The following is a 27,999-nucleotide window of genomic DNA, read 5'->3' as shown; positions in this document are numbered from 1 at the left end:
ACATACTCTACCAAAGAGATTTGTTGTTAAAGGTGTTAAGATGGCTATTAGACTTGTCATTAATGATTGCTTCCTAAACATTCAACCAAAGAGATTTGATGCTTGAGTTTTGGAAGTGAATGAGCATTCATCTAGAGATAGAGTTTGTTTACTCTTGTGTCTAGGTCTAAGGTAGATAGATTGATTGAAAGCTGACACTTTTAGATTAAGTTTGATCACCCAAGGTCTAAATCCCTTATCCCATGAGTCCTTTACTCTCATAATCTAAAGAAAGTTTCTTGCTTTATTGCATTTTTATTCCTATTTTAGTATAATCTCTCATCTCATCTTGATAGCATTTAGCTTAAGCATGGTCTTGCATTCCTAGTGCTTCGCATTCTCTTAGAATTGGATTGACATCCTTTATACTTCAACATTTGAATAGGATCTTAGCAAAATCCTGTTATCACGCCGCTTCCTCTAAACACTAGCTAGCACCGCCGCTTCTTCTAAACCCTAGCGCCGCCGCTTCTTCTCTGTAAACCGTAGCGCCGTTTCTCTGTAAATCCTAACGCCGGTAAGTCATCAATCTCGAGGAAAAGATGAACATAAAACGTTGTCTCTATCAATTTACTCATTCTCACTGTTTCACGTTTATTTTTTCAGATCTATAACCACAATGACGAGTACTCCAACTCCTTCTGCGACTAATCAGGTCCGCTTGAATTTTTCTACTGGAAGACTTGTAAGTAAGTCGTCTGGAAAGTCTTCCAACTGGACGACTTAGTAGACGACTTAAATATAAGTCGTCCATTTGGAAGACTTTCCAGACGACTTAAATATAAGTCGTCTACTAAGTTGTCTGGAGTAACAATTAAGACGTGATTGATTTAGCTTGTGTTCTGACTTCTATTGTTGTCTTTGATTATTTTGCAGACAAAAAGGATGGATATTCCAGAACTCTCCCGTAGGTTATACACATTAGGGGAAGAGCCAGAACCCCACAATAGCATTTCGTATCATACGGATAACAAGAAGTTGCATACTGCTCTTAGGGAAGCTCTCACTGATGATGAATTGAAGAGCTCAAGGAGTCGAGATTGAGAGTTTTCATCAAGTTCAAGGAGCAGGGATTTGGTTGGGCTTCAAGGCTGGTTCACTACATGCTCTGTTTAAAGCTGGACATTAAGAAGAAGTACGAGATGTGGTGTCTCGTTGGTCCAGAACCTGCGAGGTTTTCACTGTTAGAGTTTGAAAACATCACTGGTCTAAACTGCGAGTACATCGAAGACCTTGAGACACCAAAATGTGAAGTTACCAAAGAGATGGTTTCTTTCTGGGGGATGATGGGAGTTCATCTGGAAGCTGGACCAACTACTGATCAGATAATAGCAGCACTGAAGAGATGCGGGGATTGGTCCAAGGAAGATCGCAAGCGGCTCGCGTACATTTCCATCTTCACTGGATTCATTGAAGGGAGAAAGTTTTCAACCGCTACACGATCTACTCTGGCAAGACTAGTGATGGATTTAGAACGGTTTGAGAATTATCCATGGGGGAGAGTCGCGTTTAAGGTGCTGATGGACTCTTTGTGGAACAAAGATATTACTGGCTGTTACACCGTGGATGGGTTTATACAAGTTCTTCAGGTCTGGGCGTACACAGCTATTCCAGGAATGGGTGCTAGTATTGGTAGTCCCAGAGCAAACAGTCCGTCTCCACCGATTCTGGCTTACGAGAGCAGCAGAGGCCGCAGATTCATGAAAGCTGCTATCTTGAGTCAGGTACCTTTCCATCTTCACTTAATTAAGTTGTCTGGAAGGTCTTCCAGCTGGACGACTTAGTAGACGGCTTATTATAAGTCGTCTGGAAGGTCTTCCAGCTGGACGACTTAGTAGACGACTTATAATAAGTCGTCTGGAAAGTCTTCCAGCTGGACGACTTAGTAGACGACTTATTATAAGTCGTCTGGAAGGTCTTCCAGCTGAACGACTTAGTAGACGACTTATAATAAGTCGTCTGGAAGGTCTTCACGCTGGACGACTTATAATAAGTCGTCTGGAATGTCGTCCAGCTGGACGACTTAGTAGTTGACTTATAATTAAGTCGTCTATTTAGTATTTAGTTTCAAATATCTAACTCGATTCTTCTTCTATTTACTGCAGACCCGCGTGATCAACTTTGTTGAGAAGGACACTAGTGAAATATGGCCAAAATGGGACTCTGAGGTTGTGGACGTGCCCGCGGAGAACATCATTAAAGTCATGTATGATCGGAGACCGTGGAAGTGGACCATGGATTGCTGGGAAGTCACTGGTACAAAACCTAAGTTTGTGATTCCATCGAAAAGAGCCAAAGAGATGGTCGTGGTGGAGGTGGAGGAGGAGGAGGAAGACAATCAGAGACCTTGGAAGAAAACTCGTAAAGAGGCTCATAAAGAGGCTCCTAAAGAGGCTAGAGAAGAGGCTAGAGAAGAGGCTAGAGAAGAGGCTAGTTGGGTGACCAGAGAGGAGTTGGAAAATATATTCAAGGACTTAGCTGACATGATGAAAGATGGGTTTAAGAAGTGCATCAGGAAGATTAGGAAGATGTCTGATAGATTGGAAGCTGTGGAGAAGAAGGTTGGTGTCACCAATCAGGCTACCCCTACACCTCTAACCAAACAGGCTACCCCTCAAGCCAAAGAAACCGGGGTTAGTAACAAACAGCCTACCCCTCAAGCCACAGAAACCGGGGTTAGTAACAAACAGGCTACTCCTCAAAAGGATCAGCCTACACTTCAAACCAATCATCCTACTCCTTAAACTAGACAGCCTATTCCTCAAACGGCAAAGCCTACTCCTCAAAAGAAACAGCCTTCTCCTCAAAAGGATCAGCCTACACTTCAAACCAATCATCCTACTCCTCAAACCAGACAGCCTACTCCTCAAAAGGCAAAGCCTACTCCTCAAAAGAAACAGACTTCTCCTCAAACGAAACAGCCTACTCCTCAAAAGAAACAACCTTCTCCTCTGCCCAAAGAGGTTAGTATCAAATCCTCTCCCAACAAGAATTAAGTCGTCCAGGATCTTCTAGTTGTCCAAACAACTTTTATTTAAGTCGTCCAGGGTCAACTAGTCGTCTAGACAACTTTTATTTAAGTCGTCCAGGGTTAACTTGTGTGCAACTTTTATTGCAGAGATTGTTGCCGGAGGATACAGCAGATGAGGCGATCTCGGTATATAAGATCTTGCCGGAGGATAAAGCAGATGGTGTCACCTCCAAAGAGATTGTTCCTCTCACTTCCACTGACCAACCGAGCTTCGCTTCCAACAATCAACAACCGAGCTTCGCTTCCACCGATCTAAGCGTTCCAGTTTCAGAACCGAGCCTGGTTGTATTGGACAAAACAGCTCCCACTGCTTATGTGCGTGCAAGGAGTGAACGAACGAAGAAACCTGCTCCCACGCAGATATCTCCTTATACGGCAGAGAGAAAAAAAACTCCTTAGAGTGGGAAAGTATAATCCATTTCCCACACTAAACAGACCTAAGTTGAAGGAGCTCGCTGATTGGTTGAAAACTGATCTGTAAGTGATTGCTTTACCCATAATAGCTTGATTTAGTCTACCAAAACTGATTGCTTTTTTGTTTGCAGTGATTATTTCACTAAGCAAGAGGACAAACCGCGTACATCACCAACTTGGTGGTATCACATTCTCCGGACACCCAAAGCATGGCTGGAAGACGTAGTAAGTCTTCTGCTTATCTTTAAGTCGTCTGGTAACTTGTCTCTGTATAGATTTGTAAATATATAAGTCGTCTGGAAGGTTTTCCAGCTGGACGACTTACAAATAAGTCGTCTGGAAGGTTTTCCAGCTGGACGACTTACAAATAAGTCGTCTGGAAGGTTTTCCAGCTGGACGACTTACAAATAAGTCGTCTGGTAGGTTTGGACGACTTAAATAAAAGTCGTCTGGAAGGTTCTAACTTGTATTATTTTATATGCAGCATATAGATGCTTGGATTAATGTGCTGAGGCAGAGGTATCAGGAGAACCCACAAGCTTTCCGGAGCGAGCGAATGTGCTTCCTGGATAACAACTTTTCCCAGTCTTGGAGAGACCAGTATATGTTCTTCAAAGCATCGGAACCTGATCACAAAGGTTTAGGAAGAATGCTACCTAGTGGGGCATCGAGTTTTTATGACGGATCAATGCCTTCATTTTGCCAATCAAACAAGAAGTGGGGGGGAGGACATTGATGATATCTATGCACCAGTGAACTTGGACAACAAACATTGGGTTGCTATTTGGATATCGATCCCTAAGAGGCACATAGACGTCTGGGACAGCATACCTTCATCTAGCATACCAGAAGCATGGGATGAGATAATGGAGCCTTTTCTCGAGATGGTTCCTTATCTGCTTGTTGAGTGCGCAGACACCGACAAATTACAGGTCAAATACGGGTTGGAGCGATACACATATGAGAGACGGCTGAAAGATGTACCCACGGCCAACAATGATGATTGTGGCGTGTACGCTCTAAAGTACATTGAATGTCATGCTCTTGGGGTCCCCTTTAGCCCTAAAGACTTTGCTAGGTCCAATGCGAAGACTATGAGGGATAATATGGCGGTGGTTATATGGATGGAGCTTGTTGATCAGCATTTGAAAGATAATGAGGATGGTGGTATGTTCGTGGGCATGTATGATTAGATTTGTGTATGGCTTTGAACTTGTCTTTGTATAGATTTTCTAACTTGTGTATGATTTGTGTATTTGTATTTGAACTTGTCGTTGTATAGATTTTCTAACTTGTGTATGATTTATTTGAACTTGTCTTTGTATAGATTTGTAAATATATAAGTCGTCTGGTAGGTTTGGACGACTAACAAGTAAGTCGTCTGGAAGGGTTTCCAGCTGGACGACTTACAAATAAGTCGTCTGGAAGGTTTTCTAGCTGGACGACTTACAAATAAGTCGTCTGGATGGTTTTCCAGCTGGACGACTTACAAATAAGTCGTTTGGTAGGTTTGGACGACTTACAAATAAGGTAGTCTAAAAATAATAGAAGGTAGTCTAAAAATAAAATACACTGGACGACTTAGTAAAAGGTCGTCTAAAAAAAATACACTTGAAGGGATAGTAGAAGGTAGTCTAAAAATAAAATACACTGGACAACTTAGTAGAAGGTCGTCTAAAAATAAAATACACTGGACGACTTAGTAGAAGGTCTTCTGGACGACTTACTTGAAGGTTATCTGGTAGACGAAACACTGAACGACTTAACAATTAGTCGTCTGGACGGGTAATCAAGACTGGATGACTTAAATTTAGGTCGTCTGGACAACTAGTCAACTGGTTGTGTACATTGTGGTTTCGTATGGCCAGTTTCCTTGCAGTTTGAGCATCTCCGTGCCCTGTGTTTCTTCCTGGGTTTGTGTCCTCTCATCCTAGATAGCTCCAACCAAGATTGCCATCTTGATTTCTTCTGTCTCCCCGGACCACGCTTTACGTTTGGAGGAAAGCATTCTCGTTCCTCAATATGTTGTGACACGATAGGATATATATTCTCTGAGTATCCTGCATACAGATGATTCTTTGAGTAAAGTGGACAAACAAGTGTGGAGATATGCAAATCAGCATGTGTTCCAGCAGCTATAGCATGAGAGCAAGGTATTTTCTCCACTCCATAGACACCACAATCACACTTTACATGTTCCAAATCAACCACACAGTCCATTTTGCCACCTTTGACAAAGAAACGCCATCCATCAATTGGTTCGACCGTCATCGTATCCGCTATCTCTGATCGAACAGCAAGCAAGTATTCAACACCCCGACTATGTTCAGTTGGGAGACTCAAAGCATCTTGTCTTCTTTTCCAATACCATTTTCCTAACTTCTGCCTTATGAACTCCAGCAAGAACGGAATCGGAAATCCTCTTGCTCGTTTCAGTGCGGAATTAATAGATTCAGCTTATGTTGCTTGTTTTTATGTTGAACATGTTCCCCTTACAATAAACCCTTGACCATAGCCTGGCGTCGGCCTTCTCCAAATACGTTGCAAGTTCCGGGTTTGCACTCCGTATCTCAGCCATGTACCGGTCAAAATCGTAAACCGTGTGCGCATAAGCAGCCACTTTCACCAAGTACATGAGATGTTTCCCTTTAAACTTTTTGTCAATGTTATCTTGAAGGTGATAATAACATATTCCTCGGGTTGCCCAAGGAAACACCTTCTCACACGCACTTTTAATGGCCGCGTGCCGGTCGGAGACTATCACCAGAGGCTTGTCATGAGATATACAACTAGCCAATTTTGTGAAAAACCATTCCCAAGAAGGTTCATCTTCAGCATCCACGATCCCAAAAGCCAATGGGAATATCTGAAAATTGCCATCTTGTGCGGCTGCAACTAACATAACACCTCCATACTTTCCACTTAGGTGAATTCCATCCACCACAATGACCCTTCTCTGATACTTAAAACCTTTGATAGAAGCTCCAAAAGAGAGAAATAGACACTTAAATCTTTTCTTAGAATCAAGTTCTATAGCCGTGATAGAATCAGGATTTGCAATGGAGATTTGCTCGAGATATGAAGGCAGACGCGAATACCCTTCTTCTGCTGATCCTCTCACCAATTTTTGTGCATATAACAGTGCTCTGTATGAAGTGGTGTAATCAAACGTCATGCCAAACATGTTCCTCATTACATCAGTGATATGCTGTGGAGTTATCCCATCAATGATTCCAACACGATCAATGAAAAGACTACCAACATACTTTGGAGTACAGTGTCTCCGCTGAGCGATTCGGTCTCCAATTGAACATAAATGTTTTTCCACATACTTTGTTACCCAAAACGTGTTTGGCCCATGTTTCACACTCGCTCTGATCTTCCATCCACAACCGCTAACCCGACATATTGCCACAAGGAGAGTTTTTGTTGATTTGTATATTCTGAAAGAAAACTTACCTCTCACTGCTGTCAACCGCAGCTCTGAAAGCAGTGCATCCTTGCTAACAAAACTCTGGTTGACATAGATGCTGGTACAATCTGATTTTCCTCCTTCAATAGCATTTGTCTTAGTATATGTCTTTTCAATTTCTTCAAAACAAATATTATCATCATCTTCCTCGTCCTCATCTTGAACATCTCCATAAAGACTGTAATCCCGACCATTCTGATTTGTTTCACCAACAATAGTGTTATCAGCATCCTCCTCCCCATTTTCCTCCTCCCCATCTTGATTTTCATCTTCAACAGACTCATTATCACCAACATCTTCAAAACATTCATCAGCTTCATCATTATCACCAACATCTTCTTCCCATTCACCAGCTTCATCATTACCACCAACATCTTCTTCCCATTCACCAGCTTCTTCTCTTTTCTCTGAAACCGTTTCCACCTTGCTGCGGCTTGATACACAAAGACATACTCTATGCGTTTTGAGTATCTCGAGCAAGTTTCGAACTTGTCTATCACTTGTAACATGAATGGGAGGACTGCCTGGAGTCATCATTATTTCTGCTGGTAATGAGTAGCTAATCTCCACAGTCACTGATCTCATGTCCAGGTTATAATCTTTTTGAGCCATTGCAACAAGTTCAGCATGTGTTGAATCTTCATTCAATAAAAACAATCTTGCTCCTTTGAGATCATCAACCACAAAATTCCAACGGAAATCTCTCAACAACCATTCTCCATACACTGCATGTAACTTAAAAATCATCTGCAAATATTCAAAATAAAACACATTAGTAAACATAGAGAAAATGAAGAAGTTCAATAAACATTATCGCAGACGACTTAGAATTAAGTCGTCCAGAAGACTTAAAGGTAAGTCGTCTAAAGATGTCACTTTTGCAATTGAAAATTAAAAGGGACGACTTAATTCTAAGTCGTCCGGCTTTGTTTGTTAAAAAAAAAATCAGACGACTTATATATAAGTCGTCTACGAGAAACGGGCTAGTTTTGCATTTGACCGAATCGTGTCAGATCTTTGACTATTTCTGGACAACTTATAATTCAGTCGTCTCTGGAAAGTAAAAATTTCAATATTTTATTCAAACTAGACGACTTACATGTAAGTCGTCCTAGGTTAGTTTTGTAATTGAAAAATAAAACTTGAAATTTAACTTTCTCCAGACGACTTAACTAAAAGTCGTCCAGCTAGACGACTTAATTTAAGGTCGTCCGGGATAAGCAAGGTTTGACCAGAAAATTGGGAAAAATTCTGGACGACTTTGCTTTCCCCGGACGACTTTAAATTAGTCTTATGACGGGACGACTTTATATTATGTCGTCTGGTAAAAGTTAAATTATGAAGTTTTATTTTTCAACTACAGAACTAACCTAAGACGACTTACATGTAAGTCGTCTAGTTTAATAAAATATTGAAATTTTAACTTTCCCAGAGACGACTGAATTATAAGTCGTCCAGAAATAGTCAAAGATCTGACACGATTCGGTCAAATGCAAAACTAGCATGTTTCTCGTAGACGACTTATATATAAGTCGACTTAGTTTTTTTCAACAAACAAAGCTGGACGACTTAGTTTAAGTCGTCCGTTTGACCAGAAGACTCATCAGTAAGTATTCTACATACAGATGACTTACTTGTAAGTCTTCTACGCCAACAGATTTTGAAAAAAAATTCAAATTCGTACCTTAAACTAGGTGAGATGACTTCGTTTGCACACAAGGTTTTCTCCAACCACCCAAAATCTCAAACGAAAGCAACCGTAAGTCAAAACGAAAGAAATATGGCTCTGTCAACCATCGCCTATATTTTGAATCAAAAGCTTGAGTTTTTTGGATGAATATGGAGAGAAAGTGAAAGAAATGTTATTTTTAGTTCATAACAATTGAAACAGAGAGAGTGTAAAGAGATTTACGTGCATTAAATGGCATTAAAAGATCCAAACAGTTCGTACAAGGTTGTTCCCACTATTTATTGCAGTGGCAATATTGTAAATACTTGAAGAAGATGAGGTTGAGACAGTAAAGAAGCAATTTTCGAAAAACAAAAAAAATAAAAAGTTAATGGCATTTTCGTAGATAAAATGCAGGTGTGGGGTTAAAAACTCAAAAAAAAAATGAATCAAAAGAAAATGTTAATTTTCTGTTTGACTTCAAGTTTTGAGTCACTTTTGCAAAAAGCCCAAAAATCATATCTCATTTAATCGAGACGTAACATCTGACCAAAGCCTGTAAAAATAATTACACGGCCGAAACTAAAATAGTGCTAATATATAGGGACCAGAAGATAAACTTCCTCTATTTATTTTTAGTGTTTTAAAAATCAAACAGCTCGTGAAATCTGACGAACTGAAGCCTCCCTTCGCAAACGCACATCACATTTTGCACAACATCGTACTTATCGCCTCCCTCCTTCCCTCCCTCTCCTCTCCGCCATGCAAGCTCTTCAATCCTCCTCCCTCCGCGCATCTCCTCCGCCGAACCCACTCCGAACACCTTCCAACCTCCAATCCCATCAGATCACCAATGCTCGACCCCTCGCCAGGAGACGCTCCTTCATCATCTCCGCATCGGCTCCCAAACGCGAGACGGATCCGAAAAAACGCGTCGTGATCACCGGAATGGGCCTCGTCTCCGTCTTCGGAAACGACGTCGACGCTTACTACGAGAAACTCCTTTCCGGCGAGAGTGGAATCAGCTTGATCGATCGATTCGACGCGTCCAAGTTCCCGACTAGATTCGGTGGTCAGATCCGTGGGTTTAGCTCCGAAGGGTACATCGATGGGAAGAACGAGCGGAGGCTTGATGATTGCTTGAAGTACTGCATTGTCGCTGGGAAGAAGGCTCTCGAAAGTGCCAACCTTGGTGGTGATAAGCTTAACACGGTACAAATCTCTCTCTTAGATTCATCGAAGTTCAAATCTTGTAAGAACTGATTCAGTTTATAGTTCATGTCCGATCTTGATTTATCTTTCATGAGTTTACACTATGCCTGGGAATTTTGGGTATTGGGTAGTTTTGATAGGGGACTAGAGGATCCATTTGCTACTTACTTATTTTTCGGGTTAGTTTCGGTTTGGCTAGGATACTAAAACTAGAAACAGGAAAATACCAAAATTTTGTTCCGATTTGGTTCCGGTTCGATTATTTCGGGTAGTTCGTGTTAAATATCGGATATTTTGGGTAAAATATCAAACAATTAGGGTGATTCAGATAAATTTTTTGGATATTTTGAGAGTCTTTTGGATATTTCAGATAAAAATATCCGGAAACTTTTGATACTCATTTATTACTTACTTATTTTCGGTTTCCGTTCGGGTAGTTTCGGTTCGGCTAGGATACTAAAACTAGAAACCGGAAAATACCAAAATTTGGTTCGGTTATTTTGGGTAGTTAGTGTTAAATATCAAAATTTTGGTAAAATATCAAACAATTAGGTTGATTCAGATATAAATCTTGAATATTTCGAGAATATTTTGGATATTTCGGATAAAAATATCCGGATACTTTTGATACTTTATGGTAATTTGGATACTTTGCAAGTGTTTTTCAAATACTTTTTTGAATATTTTTGAACTTGTGGATGTTGTTGTAGATTGATAAGAAGAGAGCTGGAGTACTAGTTGGGACGGGTATGGGTGGTTTGACTGTGTTTTCAGACGGTGTTCAAGCTCTAGTTGAGAAAGGCCACAGGAGGATATCTCCCTTCTTTATTCCTTATGCTATCACCAACATGGGTTCTGCTTTGTTGGCGATTGATCTTGGTCTTATGGGTCCCAACTACTCCATCTCTACCGCTTGTGCCACCTCTAACTACTGCTTTTACGCTGCTGCCAACCACATTCGCCGTGGTGAGGCTGATATGATGGTTGCTGGTGGGACCGAGGCTGCTATTATACCTATTGGGTTGGGAGGTTTTGTTGCTTGCAGGGCACTGTCGCAGAGAAATGATGACCCTCAAACTGCTTCAAGGCCGTGGGATAAACAGAGAGATGGGTTTGTCATGGGTGAAGGAGCTGGTGTTCTGGTATGTCTCTACTCTTCACATTGAAACTATTAATTTGTGTTTGGGTCTGATCAGTGCTGTCTGTAGCGGAGGATCCTTACTCTCTGTGTTGAAACATTTGTCCCCTTAGTTGATTAGCTCAGGAAATGTCATTGCATTTGAATTGCTGTAACAAAGTTGGTTTCATCCAACCAATTAATGTAAAAGACGCATTAATTGGTGTTAACTTATTATATGCTCTAATAGGTGATGGAAAGCTTGGAACATGCGATGAAACGTGGTGCTCCAATTGTAGCAGAGTATCTTGGAGGTGCTGTTAACTGTGATGCTCATCATATGACTGATCCAAGAGCCGATGGGCTTGGTGTCTCTTCCTGCATTGAGAGCTGCCTTGAAGATGCTGGTGTATCGCCCGAGGAGGTAACAAGAACTAACTTTTCAGGCTTCTAACAAAAGGGTTTCCATTTTATTACTTATAGCTTGTGATTGTTTGAACGTTTTTTTCCAGGTAAACTACATCAATGCCCATGCAACTTCCACTCTTGCTGGTGATCTTGCTGAGATAAATGCCATTAAAAAGGTGTTCAAAAGCACTTCAGGGATCAAAATCAATGCCACCAAGGTTCGTCCCCAACGCTCAATGCTATTTTTTTTAATTCTTCTCGTCTTCTATTTCCTGTATTGGTTTGCTTTACATTTCCTATGCATGACAGTTTTGTGAATGCATCGTGTTACAGTCTATGATAGGTCACTGCCTAGGTGCAGCTGGAGGTCTTGAAGCCATTGCCACCGTGAAGGCTATCAACACTGGATGGCTTCATCCCTCTATCAACCAATTTGTACATACATTCTCTCCTTTTCTAAAACAAAATCATTTACAAGTTCGACATAATCCATAGCAAGAACCCACGAACAGGATCCACTCATAGTGGATTTAGATACCTTGGCTTTCTCGTTTTACTCTTACACTCTGTTGTTTGTCATTGTAGAACCCAGAACCAGCAGTGGACTTTGACACGGTTGCAAACGAGAAGAAACAGCATGAGGTGAATGTTGGTAAGTGACGACGGGTCTTCTTTGTCATTTTGATTAAAAACCCACGATGGTTTCTCTGATAATGGTGTGTCTGTTTTTTTCTGGTGCAGCCATATCAAACTCGTTTGGGTTCGGTGGGCATAACTCAGTCGTGGCATTCTCTGCATTCAAACCCTGATTCCTTCATACCCTTTAGATTCTCTGCTCGATCACCACTATCGTCCTTGCAGCTTCATGGTTCGGTTCCATTCAGTTTTTTTTTTCTTTCTTTTTTCTTATTGTTCATTAAGCTGGTTGAGATTTCAGATTTTGTTTCTGTACGGAAAGTTGTATCTTAGTTCCTTTCATACTTTGCCTAAACAAACCAAGAATCTTTGTAGCAATGGTGTTAGTGTCAGAATAAAAATCAAGTAAGAGATTTTCATCTTTTTTTCCCTCAACAAGATATGTACATCTCTTTCTCTACTTTGAAAAAAAAATGATTTCAATCATTTACGATGAGAATCCATAACAAATGATTTAAATCAGTTTAAAAAAAGAAAATTCTAATCTTTTACAACTGAATTTGAATTGATTGGTAGTTGCTGAGAATTTTGAATTGATTTGTAATAAAATGATAAATTTACTATTATTAAACATATTTTTTTAAACATTTAATATTCATTGATATTGAATTTGATATTTTATAAAATACTATGATATTTACTGTTATTACTGAAAATATTTTTAATTATGATTTTTAAAGCTTTCAATTGATTTTAAAGTGTTTTAGATAAAATTTCTTAGTTTAAAAAAATCAAATATTTTTTGGTTTTAGGTGATATTTTAGAATGCTTTAATAAAATCATATTAAACTCTAGGATTCATATAAATTCATCTGAAAACTAATTAAACAAATCCATTCAAACTCTAGATCGAATACATCCTTATAAATTTTCCTCTTATTGAATAGCACCATATTTTAAATAAGATTATAAATATCATATCCTGTAACAATAGATTTTAAAATATAATGTAGAATCATCATTAGAATAATATTGGACTATGTTTAGATTTAAAATATTAAAATACCCAGTTGAATAACACTCTCTAAATTGATAGTTAGATCATGAGGATCACATAACTGATATACATTGTAATCCATTTTCAACTGAACATGTGTTAAGTGCTAGCAAAGATGGGTAAATCCGACTGTGGAATATCAAAACCAGTTCATGCCAAATCAAATTCTATGTTGAATCACGCACACCTCTATCAGCTACTTTTGTCCTATGGACAGATATCTCATGCTCTCTTCTGGTGTAGAAAATAGCATGAAAGTATGGCATTATCCAAAAAAGATGAGTGTTGTTAATGGAAAGAAAAAAAGAGAGTTTTTGATAGGTTGTTTTATATAGACAAATTTATATATCTCATGGATTAATGGATTAATGGATTAACTCGTAGCCATTTGTATATCATGAGTTGAAACTTATCGTTTTTCTTAAAGCCAAGTTCAACGAATGGATAAAGTCAAATAGATAAAAAAAATTGATAGCTAGTGGACCATTAACAATACTCGCAAGTTTGGGTCAAAAAAAATTAAATCCTTAGATTATTTATATGCACAAATTATGTTATGTGAATAATATTTCATATTTTATTAATGATAAACTAAATTCATACGTTCTTTACATATGTAATAAAAATAGACATAAAGTATTTGATGCATGTGTTTGAAAATATTTTAATATTATTTTAGTTGAAAAATCAATCTATTCCAATTGATATTATTGTCGACCCGTCAACTCCGACCACTGTTATGAATGCTCCATCTTTTTCTCATTCGACAAAGGTAAAAACAATTGTAAAGATTGAGATCTCCTACATGAAGACTCATTCAAGATCCTGAAAAAAATGAGAATATGACAAGCAAGAAAAAAATGGATAAGATCTCAAAAGAGTTTTTTTTCAGATTAAATTAGATTAAATATAAGACATTGTAAATCAGAATTTTGATTTCTTTTTATTTTCTTATTCACCAGAGAAGTCTTGAATATCAATCTCATTTAGATACATATGATTCATTTCTTTTACTATAGAAAACATAATCAATCAATTTTCTGTTTTGGCTATAAATAGATTCTAAATGAATCATAATCTCATTTTCGTGAAATGTACCAATACTTTTAGATACAATATAATCATAATCTCATTATGCAACTCATCGGCTCATAATCAATCTCATTTAGATACATATGATTCATTTCTTTTACTATAGAAAACATAATCAATCCTTAAACCATACGGCATGTTCTTCATGCTGCTGTTGATAGTGTTGTAGTTCCATTTATCACCACGAGGAACCTAGCAAACACATCAAATCACATTAGAACCATAGAAACACTCAATTTATAGGATGGACAAGCTTTATACCAGGAACATAGCAGACAGTTTTTCATCCAACGTCCAGCTTGTTTTCTTAAATCCTTCCTTAGAGAGTTCGTATAAAGCCAACGTAGATGTTCCGGTGGAGGTAGTGGAGGAGAAAATGTCAACAACTGCCTCTGGACCAAAATGTTTGGTTAGGAAGGCAACATCACCTGCTGTTGGTCCCTTGCCAGGTGCACCCGAGCGTATATAACCAATCAACGTTGTCCCTTTGAGATGCATGTCAGATGCAAAGAATGTAGGAATATTCTAAATATTTTAATATTTGATGTTTTATTTATTATTAAGATAATTGCATTAATTGTTTTAGGGTTTTCATGGTTTTCTTATATATAGTCATTTAGACTTTAGTTTGTATTCAGATTATTGATATTGATATTTTATGAAGAGAGGTTTGAAACCCTTTATTTCCTTTTTTTACGGATAGAACTCGAGAGTTCTCAACGAATCAAGAAGACTTTGATCTATGTATTATCAGACTAAATAGGATTCATTGTGTTATCGTAGCTTCCGCTACATCAATGTCCTCCATTGGGATGGCTGATATGTTTAGCTCTCCTTCGGTTGTCCACTGTGGGGGTAGCATGAGATGGCTAACCCTATTCTTCTCGGTTCCAATTAGAATCGCCACCACAATGGAAGATGATGCATCTTTTGCAGAATCAAAGCTTTCGACCAAGTTGGAGGGTAAGAACAATCCATGGAATTCATCTTTAAGGCCTTTCTGGAACTGGCCATACCATTCCCCTAATTCATCCTGGACCAACACAAGAATGATTAGAACAGTCACAAAAAAAAATAAGGTACATTTCTTTTACCTGTGCCTTTGGAGCTCGCGGTATCACAGAAAGTTGCTCTACTTCACAAAGGTTGAACTTAGATTCCGTTTGCTGAAATCGAATCATACTTCCAACTCTACCAAATGTCTCAGCTGCAAAGAAGAAATCAAGTTAGAAAGTATTTAAATGATAAAAAACAAACGAGAGTAACGAACCTGTCATCGTTATCTCTATGGTGTAGCTTTGGTCAGTAACAGCAACAAAACGAGCTTTCCCACTTATGGTTTGACCAATAGCAACGTGAATAGGTTGGGGGAAAACGCATCTAATACGGAAACAGTTTGCTGGTATAGCACCCAGAGAAGTTTGAATCCATTTGTTCTCAAAGCTGAAAGAAACAAAACGTATAATGTAAAATTGTAAATAAAAAAGGTGAGCAAAGGTAAAACAAGGGAAAACTGAACCGAAAGACTCCATTGGCGCCCAATCGGTAAGGCGCCGGACTACGAAATTGGAGATTGCGGGTTCAATTACTGGTAGAGTCGCTTTCTTTTGATGTTTTTGTCCATCGACTTAAAAATACACATTCTCAGCAAAAAAAAACTAAGATGATCATGGAGGAGATTAACATCCATCGTTTTTGGGAATGTTATGTATAAAGGAGCTACATTTAAGCATAATGGAGTCAATCTTGTAGTGTGTTGCTGTCTGAGTTTCAAATATTACATGCGCTGATCACAAGCTTTGCACTACAAGAAAACAGACGCATACCGACGGACAAAACCGTCGGAATGTCGTCGGAATAGAGCTATTCCGACGACATTCCGACGAAAGTGGTCGTCGGTTTCAGTTGGTCGGAAAAAAAATTCGTCGGAAATCCATCAGACAGTCCGACGATTTTCTGACGGATAGCGATGAACCCGATTCTGACGGAGTTCCGACGCCATTCCGATAACGAATTCCCTCGGAAGTTCGTCGGACTATTCCGATCACCGTATTCATCGGAAACTCATGATTCCGACGACAACAATTGCATCGGAATATTCCGACGAACGTAGTCGTCGGAAATTCCGACGAGATGAGTTGTCGGTATATTCCGACGAAAGGATCCGTCGGAATCATCCGACGACATATGTCGTCGGAATATACCGACAGAAGGTGTCGTCGGAATATACCGACGAAAATATTTCGTCGGAATTTCTGATTTATATATTTTATTAATTAATTTTTTTTTTTTATTTTTTTTAAATATTAAAATTAATTTAAACAAAAACTGAAATTAAGAAACTAATAATAATATTATAGAAAATAAGTTTTAATACAAACTGAAAAAAAAACATTTATAAAGTTTTAAATTAAAAAAACAAAAAAAAACTACTAATCCGGGAACAAACGATCCAACTTCTGCATTATCTCGAGGTTGGTCTTCTTCTGATCTGCCAACTCAGCAAGGATTGTAGCATTCTGCTCCTCCAATGCTCCAATCCGTTGATCCTTGTTCTGTAGCTGCTCTAGAATCAATGGATCGGCGTACGGGACTTGAGATGAAGAAGTCGGACATGAAGAAGCACGACGGGCCAACCCTACCAAATAACCCTTTTTTTAGGGACCGCCTAGAAAAAATTTAAGTTAGTAAAATATAGTAATAGAAAAAAATATAAAATTAATAAATAAAGTATTAAAAACAAATATAAGAATAGAAAAAAAAATTACCTTTTCAACCAGCTCGTTGATTTGCAGTCGGGACATGTTGTTTGAAGCACCCGTAGAATCGTCGTCAGAAAGAGGCTGCTGAGAAGCTAGAAAAGCTTCTTTTTGAGATTCCACCATCTCAATGACCTCTCTGATCACCGGATCCTGAATTTGACCCGTCCCTTTGTTGGTGTAGGCCTCCCTAATGACGACGAGATGATCGACGGGATTACCATCGTTTTCTTGAATCTAAAAAAAAATGTGTTAGGTAATGCATATAAAAAATTATTTAAGTAACTAGAAAGACAAATAAAAAAAAACTTACCAGTTGATCCTCCTTAGAGGACATACTGCAAGCGCCGAGGTTGTGCACGTAAATACCTTTCCCGCCACGATCGCTCTTCCGGTTGGCGGAGTTCTGTAGAGACTTCTCTATAGTCTCTTCCTTCTCCCAGTGCTGGATCAATTGGGTCCACACCGTCCCGCTAAGTAACCGGGGCTTCCTCTCATCCAGCCATACTTGCTTCCACTCGTAGATCTGCTTCGTATAGATGGTCTGGGCTTTGCGGCTGAATGCCTGACGGATTGTTTCCGTCAGGCCGGAGTCCCAAGTAAGTTCTTGCTACAAAAAACACACGATTTGATTAGTACATATAAAATATAAAAAATTTAAAAATGTTTTAAAAAAAACTTAATAGTTACCGCGAACTGACGAAACCACAACTCGCGTTCCGCGGAAGGCATCGAAGTCCACTTGTCATATCCCATCTGGAGCATCGAATACATCATCTGGGTGATGCTCCCGCTAATCCCACTGGTCGACTTATTGAACCTTTAAAAAAAAATGTTAGATTAAAAGGAAAAAAATAATTATTTTATAAAAAAAAAATACTAACCAAGTCGAGTGTCCCATTCGTGGGTATTGTTCGAGAACCGGGAGATGCTCTCGACCTGGTTGTTGAACCAATATTTCAACTGGCATGACCCCCGGGTCATGTGGAGCGGCTGCAGGGGCTGGAGCGGGAGCCGGAGCGGGAGCCGGAGCAACAGGAACCGAGTTTTGTTCGTGAGACGACGAACCCGATGCACGGGAACTGCTCACCGAACTAGCTCGGCCACGGGGTGCGGAACGACGAGGTCGGGCACGCTGACGAGAACTCGAATCATCAGACCTAGAAAATAAAATTAATATATAAGTCAAAACATATATATAAAAAATTAAAATTCTTTTTATCCTAAAAAAAATTGAAAATGGTTTTATAAATACATAAAAATAATTAAAAATCGTTTTTATCTATAAAAAATATTAAAAATAGTTTTTATCTACATAAAATTAATTAAAAATCGTTTTTAGCTATATAAAAATATTAAAAATAGTTTTTATATACAAAAAATAATTAAAAATCGTTTTTATCTATATAAAATATAAAAATCGTTTTTATCTATATAAAATATTAAAAATCGTTTTTAGCTATATAAAAATATTAAAAATAGTTTTTATATACATAAAAATAATTAAAAATCGTTTTATCTATATAAAATATTAAAATAGTTTTTATATACATAAAAATAATTAAAAATTGTTTTTATCTATATAAAATATTAAAAATCGTTTTTATCTATATAAAATATTAAAAAAAGTTTTTTATCTTCATAAAATATTTTATCTGCATAAAAACGTTTTAATAAACTTTTATAAATATAGAAAAAGTTGTTAGATATATAAAAAATATGAAAAACGTTTTTAAAAAATCAACAAATCCAATATATAAACCAAAAAAAAAACAACAAATCATAAAATCTAACACCCTAAATCCTAAACTATCCATTCAATTTCGAACATGCAAATCAATCAAACCTCAAATCCTAAAATCTAACATCCTAAACTCAAAAAAAAATGAAAAAGATAGAGATTGAGATGATACTTACATGGTGGGATGGATTCACGGAGGTGGGGACGCCGGTGGGATGGATTCTTGGAGGTGGGGACGCCGGATTCGCGGTGAGAATCGCCGGAGAAGAGAGAGAAAACGGAGAGGATTTAGAGAGAGAGACGAAAATGGTGAAGAAGGAAGAATGGTCTGTTTTTATTTAAAGGAACCGACGGACACGGGTCCGTCGGTATGTCGTCGGAAAACGAATAAAAAATTGAATGCGCGGTTTAATGAAATATTCACGCGGTCCACTCGAAATTTTCACGCGGTTTGTAATTTCGGGAAAGTAACAAATCGACGGAATTCCGATGAACATAGATCCGTCGGAATGGGGGCAGGTCGTCGGAATTCCATCGGTATATTCTGACCGAGTTCCGACGACTTGTGGTTTAGGGTTTAAAAACAAGTTTCTTACTGATCAAATCCAAAACTTTGATAATAAATAGACTATTTAAAAAAGATTAACTATAATAAGGTTTTCAAATCCAATTTTTACACACAATTGTGTTTTGTAGTGTAAGTTTATATTAATATGAATGAAAGTATATGAGTATTAAGATGAGATGTTATGAAAACAATGATATACATATATAATTATTTAAATAACTTGTAAAACTCGAACGGTTGATATGTAATATTATATTAAACATCTAATATGTGTTATTAAAGTAGTTTCGGTATCCAAATATAGATATATTATGATATAAAAATTTCAAATATTCAGGTCGTCGGAATTCCGTAAGAATATTCCGATGGAATTCCGACGGATTTTATTAATCCGTCGGAATTCCATCGGAATATTCTGACGGAATTCCGACGAAAGGCTAAACCCTGAATTAACCACGAGTCGTCGGAATGTGCTGAAACCATCAGTGCATAATCCCAGATAAACATTTCTTTCCTGTTCAGCAAATTCTGGATATGTTGATTGGAAATGTTTCCAAGCCTTCGCATCTGAAGGATGTCTAATCTCACCATTTGTAGAACGTTCTGCATGCCATCTCATTGCCTTCGCCGTGCGCTCACACTGATACAACCTCTTCAATCTTTTCGTCAAAGGCAAATACCACATTCTTTTGAATGGTACCGGAACTCTTCCCCTCGTTTCCTGATAACGAGGTTTCCAACAAAATTTGCATTTATCCCGATCCTTATCCGCTCCCCAGTAGATCATGCAGTTGTCGATACATACATCTATCACTTCGTACGGTAATCGAAGACCCGCAACAAGTTTCTGAACCTCGTAGTATGAACCCGGTGCAAGATTATCCTCTGGCAGAACACCTTTAACATAATCAGCTATCGCATCTACGCATTCTTCAACCAAATTATAATCTGTCTTAATACCCATCAATCTACTTGCAGATGATAAAGGTGAATGACTATCTCTACAACCTTTATACAAAGGTTGTTTTCCTGCATCCAACATGTCAAAATATCTCCCCGATTCGAGATTTGGTTCTTCCCCTCTATAATGATCATGTACCATCTGCTCAGTACCTACACCATAATCTACATCCATTCTCGGTTCTTCTAACCAACCAAAAGACTGAGGTTGTTCGCTAACAGGCTGAGGTTCGCTACTACTACCATATTCAAAACCAGTTTCCCCATGAAGATACCAAACTTTATAATTCTGTGCAAACCCTTTTCTATACAAATGTTTCCAAACTTCCCATTCTTTTATAATTCTATTGTTATTACAAGAAGAGCAGGGACATCTTACCATACCAGTATTTGCATCCGGGTGCTGTTGAACAAGCTTCATGAATTCTCCAATACCTCGAACGTATTCTTCTGTAAGCAAATTGGTGTTGGGATCCAAATGAGGTCTATCCATCCACGAACGAAAATAATCTCCAGAAGACATGATTTTTTCGAATTTCTTATGATAAGAGAGAATGAAGAGAGAATGAGGAGTGAATGAGATGAATGAGGAGAGGTTGCATTTATAGGAAAATGCTTACGGCAATCCGACGCCATTCCGACGTAATTCCGACAAAATATAAAAAATCCGTCGGAATTCCGTCGGTTTTTTAAAATGTCTAACGGCTATAAACGGGCATATTCTTTCTCGCCAACGGTCGAGAGCTTCCGTCGGAACGGCGTCGGTATTTTCCGACGGAATTCCGACGAATGTAACGGTTATAATTTTTGTCGGGCTTTCATCGGAATATTCGTCGGAATATTCCGACGACCGCCCTTCATCGGAAGTTTGTCGGACTATTCCGACGAAATACCGACGAACCCGTGTTTTTGGATTTCGTCGGTATGTCGTCGGAATATGGTCGGAATAGTCCGACGACTTCGCTTTCCGTCGGAATGGTCGTCAGAATTTCACTATTTTTCTCGTAGTGTTGGTTAATAACCCAAAATGTTTTGAGAGATAGAAGAAGAAATAAAAAATATATATTTTTCATTTTTTTGGCAGCTTGTTTGTTTAGTGGATCTGGAGTTTGATTACATCAACCCATACGACTCTGCGTCGAGGATAAACTACGTGGTGTTACCGGAGTTCTATGTGTATTCTATCTGTTTACAGGACACTGGTTCATGGCAATCATTTGTCTCCCTTATATGTACTACAACTTCCATCTGTAAGTCTTTTAAATAACTAATAATCCTAATCCTTTTTTGATGCTTCTTTCTTCTCACTCAGAATTTAATGTGACAATTCCCCCTACTCTAGTATTTATTACTAAGCAACAAATAATGAATACAGATTTTCATATCTCTCATTTTAAGCAATTTGATTGTCTCTGTGTTTTTCTTTCGTGTTCACGAGACCTGATGAATTATTGAACTGCATAACTAAATTCTTAATTATAAAAAAAAATTATTTATTATGGAAAACAATCTTCCAAGGATCACATTATGGTGGATCACTCTAAATCTTACAAAACCATTTCAAATTAGAATAGAATCAAAATTAGAATTCACACCAAAACTTGCAAACATCAAATCTATGTGCAACGCAATCTGCATTTCAATAATATAGCAAATTGTTTTCCACACTTTATGTGAAAAAAGGAAAAGATTGAAAAAGTAAAAAGAACACCCGGCCCCTCTCGTCTCTTTTTTTTTCTGACGGAAATTGTCGTTACACCAGTAAATATACACATGTATCACGTACGTATACTTTTGTTTGTATATTGTATGATTTCATTTTCAAGGATATGTTTTACCAAACCATGGAAATAAGACGAAAGTACTAGGTGAGTGTAAACTTATACGTAGTCTTATTATGAGATGTGTTTAACATTAACCATTGTGCGTGGTTGTTATTCCTTCAACAACAATTTTTTTTTTGTTCTTCTGTTATATTTTGTGCAGATGTAAATAGCTTTTAGCAAAACTATGTGGTTGGTTTCTTAAGAAATGATCACAAGCTGCTGAGATGATTCATAGACAGTGAAAGAACATGAAAAGAGAAGCCAGTTACAAAAAAAAAAAGAAAGAACATGAAAAGAGAAAAATAAAATAAACAGCCCTTTTACAACATATCCAAGGAGACTACAATCATTACATTTCATATTATACACACGTAAGTCTATATAATTTTGACCTTACTTTTTTTTGTTCAATTTTTTTTTTACCTTACTAAATTGAAAACTTTGGGGAATAGTAAGACAAGAAGCAATTAAACATCTTAATATCCAGTGTCGGATATTAAAACATTGATTATGTTTTTTCCACTAATGCAAAATCAGACCTAAATAGTGGAATGAAAGAACCAATACAACATCTTAATATCCAGTGTCGGACTTGAGAATAGTAAGACCAGAAGCAATTAAAAAAATTAAGGCCCATTAAACTAAAAAATTCTAAAAGTATGATCCAAAGGAAATGAAGCCACAAGGTTCGAACTGCACATCTTTTTTCTTTTTTTTTTTGTGTGCGACACTGCACATCTTTTCTAAAAACACATTTACATTACCACTAGATTACTTGTAGATCTCTAAAATTTAACGCCTGAAATAGTTATTATAAAAACGAAGGCCGGAAGCGCGAGTTTCCTTCACTTCCCTAGAGGAAATTCCTCTCATGTCCCTATATCTCAATTCTCATTCTCTATTAGACAGTTTTCTTCTTTTAATTTTATATATCTAACGAAAAATCATAAAATTAAATCGGAAACGTGAATATTTTTTATTTGATTTATAGAATTTGATAAAAATATTTCAAAAATCAAAAAACTGTTTTTTTCATATTTTCACGAAAATCATTAAAATAAGGTTTAAAAACGTTTCTAAAATATTTTTTTTTCAAATTTGAAAAGTATAGAAATTAAATATTTGTCCATGAGTTCACTAATCCATGGGGGAGGGGGGTTTAGGGTTTAGTTTTGAAGAGGGAGAAAGATCTGATTAGAGATTTAGTGTTTTGATCAAAAATAGAATTATGAAAAATGGTTATATTACATAGCTACTGTGTTTTTAAAATAAAAACACACAGCCGATTAAAATAGAATAATTGCACTCCCTACCCACCAAACTCACCCTATTTGCATCCCACACACTAAATCCTCCCACTTTTCTTCTCCATATCACTACTATTTCCTCCTTCTCCTATAGCAAATCCCTAATATCCAACTTTTTTTAGGATTTTGAGCAAATTCACTCATTAAAATACACAACACTAGTCCATATTTTAGTAATTTATTTTTTCCAAATCACACACGCATATTCTAGTAATTTTTCTTTTCAAGTAACGCTTCTAGTGATTTCTTTTCTTTTGCCAAACAGAGGTTTTCCATCCGATACCTCATTACGTCAATTCATATGTAAAAGGCGCAACATTGGATTTGCTTACACCAAAATGCACAATATTTTGATCGGAAATCTTCCAAAAACTCGAAATTAGATGCACAACTTATTTTATGTGAAAATCAATGAAACATCAGCTTTCCTGACTAAGAATGGAATTTGAATGATATCTGATATCAAATTACGGCTCTACAAGTCCATTAAGATATCTTTACAAATCGGATTAGATATTTTTTTGGATATAACTATAAATACCGAGGCCTGGTTGGTTCAATCAACGCGCGTACATAAAAGCCCAATTAAAATCAGGCCCAACACAACTCTGTAATCATCCCGCCAAAAAGGGAACAGGTCATCTCACAATTTCCCGCCACAACAACACTAAACCCTTCTCCTTTTGTGCCTTTAGGTATATGAATCATTCATCAGTCAATCACTCACTAGTCCGAGTTCAAAGGAAGAAAGGAGATTTGGTTGATTTTTGGTAAGAAATGGATGTGCCGGAGGAGACGAGGCTTCGCCACAAGCGAGATTTCATCCAGTTCCTCGAAAACGTAAACTCCTTTTCTTATCTCTCTCTCTCTCTCGCGAGACATCTCAATCTTCTATTCGTATAACTGGAGTTTGTTTTGTGTAGATCTACATGGATGAAATCAAGGCGCTGGTGCAGAACAAGCGTCACCGTCTCATTGTGAATATATCTGACATTCATACTCACTTCCGCGAATCTGAATCTTCCTCTAGGTTCCTCCTCTCTCAATTTTGATTCCTGGAATTTTAGGGTTTTGTCAATTTGGGGATAAAGATTAAGCCCTAGGACTAGGAGTCAGTCAGAGTAGATGATAATGATTTCGCTTGTTTCTCTCAGTTTTTTCAATTAAAGTTGATTCCTTTGTTTTTTTTGTGTAGGATACTGAAGAATCCAATTGAGTACATGCAGTCATTCTGCGACGCAGCCACTGAAGCTACCCGTAATATTGACCCTAAATACTTGAAAGAAGGTGAACAGGTCCTTGTCGGATTCGAAGGTCATTTTGTCTCTCGCCGTGTCACACCTAGAGAGCTCCTCTCTGAGTTTATTGGATCTTTGGTCTGTGTTGAGGGCATTGTCACCAAATGTAAGTCTCTTTCTTCTTTTTTTTTATTTATTCTACTCGTTCTTGTTTTTCTGATGAGTTAAAGTCACTGACACATCTTTTTTTGCTTTCAGGCTCTCTTGTGAGGCCAAAGGTTGTTAAAAGTGTCCACTTTTGTCCATCTACCGGTGAATTTACCAATCGAGAGTATCGAGACATTACGTCCCATGCGGGTTTACCCACTGGCTCTGTCTATCCCACTAGGGTAATTACATATGTTTCTTTAAATCTGATGTTGCTGGAAGATTTGTCTGTTACTGAGTTTTTTTTTTATGTTCAGGATGATAATGGCAACTTATTGGTGACTGAGTATGGTCTGTGCAAATACAAAGATCACCAGACCTTGTCAATTCAAGAAGTGCCTGAAAACGCTGCTCCTGGTCAGCTTCCACGAAGCGTTGATGTCATTGCTGAGGATGACTTGGTTGACTCTTGCAAGCCTGGAGATAGAGTGGCTATTGTCGGCATTTACAAAGCTCTTCCAGGCAAAAGCAAGGGTAGCGTTAATGGAGTCTTTAGGTGCGTGTTTTCTTAAAACCTCTTAATCTCAGTATGGTCTTTTTCACTGTGATAAACCTTACAGAGCTTTATCTGTGTAGGACTATCCTCATAGCCAATAATATCTCTCTGCTCAACAAAGAAGCAAATGCACCTATATACACCCCACGAGACTTACAGGAGATTAAAAAGATTGCAGCAAGAGATGATGCATTTGATCTCCTTTCTCGTTCCTTGGCACCTTCTATCTATGGGCACGCTTGGATCAAGAAAGCAGTCATACTACTGATGCTTGGTGGTATGGAAAAGAACCTCAAGAACGGAACCCACTTAAGAGGGTAAGTTCATGCTTAGAAAATAAATTTCAGTTCACTGGTATGGCTGTTTCTAAGTTTCTGTTAACCAAAACTCTTTTTTTTTTGCTTTCAGGGACATCAACATGATGATGGTTGGTGATCCATCTGTTGCCAAATCTCAACTTCTTAGAGCAATAATGAATATTGCACCTTTGGCAATATCAACTACAGGCCGTGGTTCTTCCGGTGTTGGGTTAACTGCAGCTGTGACGTCTGACCAAGAAACAGGTAAAAGACTTTTTCAACAATGGCTAGAAAAAAAGGTACAAGTGCTTTGCCTCACGAAAATCAATTTTCTTTTCTTTTTTATCATCAGGGGAAAGAAGACTGGAAGCTGGTGCAATGGTCCTCGCTGATAAAGGTATCGTCTGCATTGACGAGTTTGATAAGATGAACGATCAGGACCGAGTTGCTATACACGAAGTGATGGAGCAACAGACTGTAACAATCGCCAAAGCTGGTATCCATGCATCACTAAATGCTAGATGCAGTGTGGTTGCAGCAGCAAATCCCATCTATGGAACCGTAAGTTTGCATATAACTTGTCCTGATCTGTTGACTCGATTGACTACCAAGTATCCTTTGTTCTGATAATCTACTCTTGTGCCTGCCTGTAGTATGATAGATCATTGACTCCAACAAAGAACATTGGACTTCCAGACTCGCTGCTCTCTCGTTTTGATCTGCTGTTTATCGTGTTGGACCAAATGGATGCTGGTATAGATAGCATGATATCAGAACACGTCTTGCGCATGCATCGTTACCAAAACGATAGAGGTAGCCTGACAAACCATTTTTCTCCGATTTTATAAACATTTCATTCACAATCAGTGACTTGAGACATATCTGCCTTTTGAGTGTATTATAGGGGAGGCAGGGCCAGATGGAAACTTGCCGTATGGGAGAGAGGAAGATGGTGAAAGTGAAGTGTTTGTTAAGTATAACCGAATGTTGCATGGGAAGAAGAAGAAAAGAGGCCAAACAAATGAGAAAACTCTTACGATTAAGTTCCTCAAGAAGTACATTCACTATGCCAAACATCGAATTCAGCCAGAGCTTACTGATGAAGTGAGAGACTGAACTTTAAACATGCAGATTTACTTATTTGATATCTGATAAAGCTTTTTTCCGCTTACATGTTTCTTTTGTTATTGAATCTTCAGGCATCTGAACGTATTGCAGAAGCATATGCAGATCTCAGAAATGCAGGTTCTGATACCAAGGTAAAAAATCATTTCGGTATGATTTGTTGTGTTTCGTCTTAGGAAACTTGTATTTGACATGACCATCCACATCTTTGTAGACTGGAGGTACGCTTCCGATAACAGCAAGAACTCTAGAGACAATAATCCGTCTTGCCACCGCACATGCCAAACTGAAGTTGAGCAGAAAGGTAACAAACCATCTCAAATCTTCTGTTTTGTCTACCTGGTCGTCGTGAATAAATTGTACTAAGTTTCACTCTTAAAATGTACTTTTTTGTTTCTAAAGGTTACTAAAGTCGACGCAGAGGCTGCCTTGAAGCTGATGAACTTTGCAATATATCATCAAGAACTGACAGAGATGGATGAGCGGGAACAAGAAGAACGTCAAAGGGAACAATCAGAACAAGAAAGAACACCAAGTGGTAACAGAGGCAATCAAGAGAATGTCTCTGCAAACGTCGAAAGGTATCTAATTTGATTCCTTCCATCTAAGCTCATATTGCAGCTATCTTAATCCTAATAGTAATACATTGTTCTTTTTCTTTTTGCTGGTTCACTCAGTGAAGCAGCAGATCCGATGGACGTCGACGAACCTCCCTCGGAGCAATTTAGTGGGACTGTCTCTGCAGCAAGGATTGAAACGTTTGAGCGAGTGTTTGGGCAGCACATGAGGACAAACAGGCTGGACGACATTTCTATTGCAGATATAGAGACAGTAGTCAACAACAATGGAGTTGGAGCTTCTCGTTACTCTGCAGATGAGATTATGGCTCTATTAGAGGTACATCACAAAATTAGCGTCTCATTTCTTTTTATTTGTTTAAACATTTCCTCGTTACTAAGCCTATTTGTGGATTTATGCAGAAACTGCAAGATGATAACAAAGTGATGATCAGCGACGGAAAAGTCCATATCATTTGATCCTTCATGAAGACATGCACTTAAAGTAGTTTCCTCTTATTAGAGAACTCAAAAGTAGTGTAGTACTGGGAGAAGAGAAGCTATTGGGGACCAAAGTATTTCTTTTTAATTCGTCTTTGCATCTATTATTTAAGCAAAAAACACAAATCTATTGCTAGTCAGTGTCGCTTTCTTCCTAAAGATCTTGTGTACGTGAACCATGCAACCTCTTCATTAAGTTCTCAACTCATTCAGCCTTGCATGATTATTTGTTACCCCGCAGAGAAATCAGTAAAATGGTAACCACTAA

The 27,999-nt window shown here is 38.0% G+C and overlaps 2 protein-coding genes across 2 annotated transcripts; both read left to right on the top strand.

Annotated features, from left to right (window-relative positions):
• Nucleotides 1–177: 177 nt before the first annotated feature.
• On the top strand, nt 178–27,890 carry LOC108833607 (DNA replication licensing factor MCM3). The gene is made up of 16 exons (XM_057007851.1): nt 178–188; nt 24,075–24,148; nt 24,232–24,338; nt 24,504–24,712; nt 24,805–24,935; nt 25,011–25,249; nt 25,330–25,566; nt 25,658–25,812; nt 25,901–26,109; nt 26,202–26,361; nt 26,453–26,652; nt 26,748–26,807; nt 26,888–26,977; nt 27,076–27,254; nt 27,351–27,570; nt 27,654–27,890. The coding sequence occupies exons 2-16, from the start codon at nt 24,086–24,088 to the stop codon at nt 27,708–27,710; spliced, it is 2,316 nt and encodes a 771-aa protein (XP_056863831.1). The 5' UTR covers nt 178–188; nt 24,075–24,085; the 3' UTR covers nt 27,711–27,890.
• Nucleotides 9,303–12,419, top strand: LOC108855705 (3-oxoacyl-[acyl-carrier-protein] synthase I, chloroplastic). The gene is made up of 7 exons (XM_018629583.2): nt 9,303–9,837; nt 10,548–10,979; nt 11,205–11,378; nt 11,467–11,580; nt 11,696–11,797; nt 11,948–12,014; nt 12,104–12,419. Exons 1-7 carry the CDS (start codon nt 9,388–9,390, stop codon nt 12,169–12,171), a joined length of 1,407 nt encoding a protein of 468 aa, XP_018485085.2. The 5' UTR covers nt 9,303–9,387; the 3' UTR covers nt 12,172–12,419.
• Nucleotides 27,891–27,999: the final 109 nt, after the last annotated feature.

This window comes from Raphanus sativus, chromosome 4 (genome assembly GCF_000801105.2).
Source record: "Raphanus sativus cultivar WK10039 chromosome 4, ASM80110v3, whole genome shotgun sequence".
Taxonomy (NCBI): Eukaryota; Viridiplantae; Streptophyta; class Magnoliopsida; order Brassicales; family Brassicaceae; genus Raphanus; species Raphanus sativus.
The sequence above is the reverse complement of the archived record's forward strand: the minus strand, read 5'-3'. Positions and strand labels throughout refer to the sequence as shown.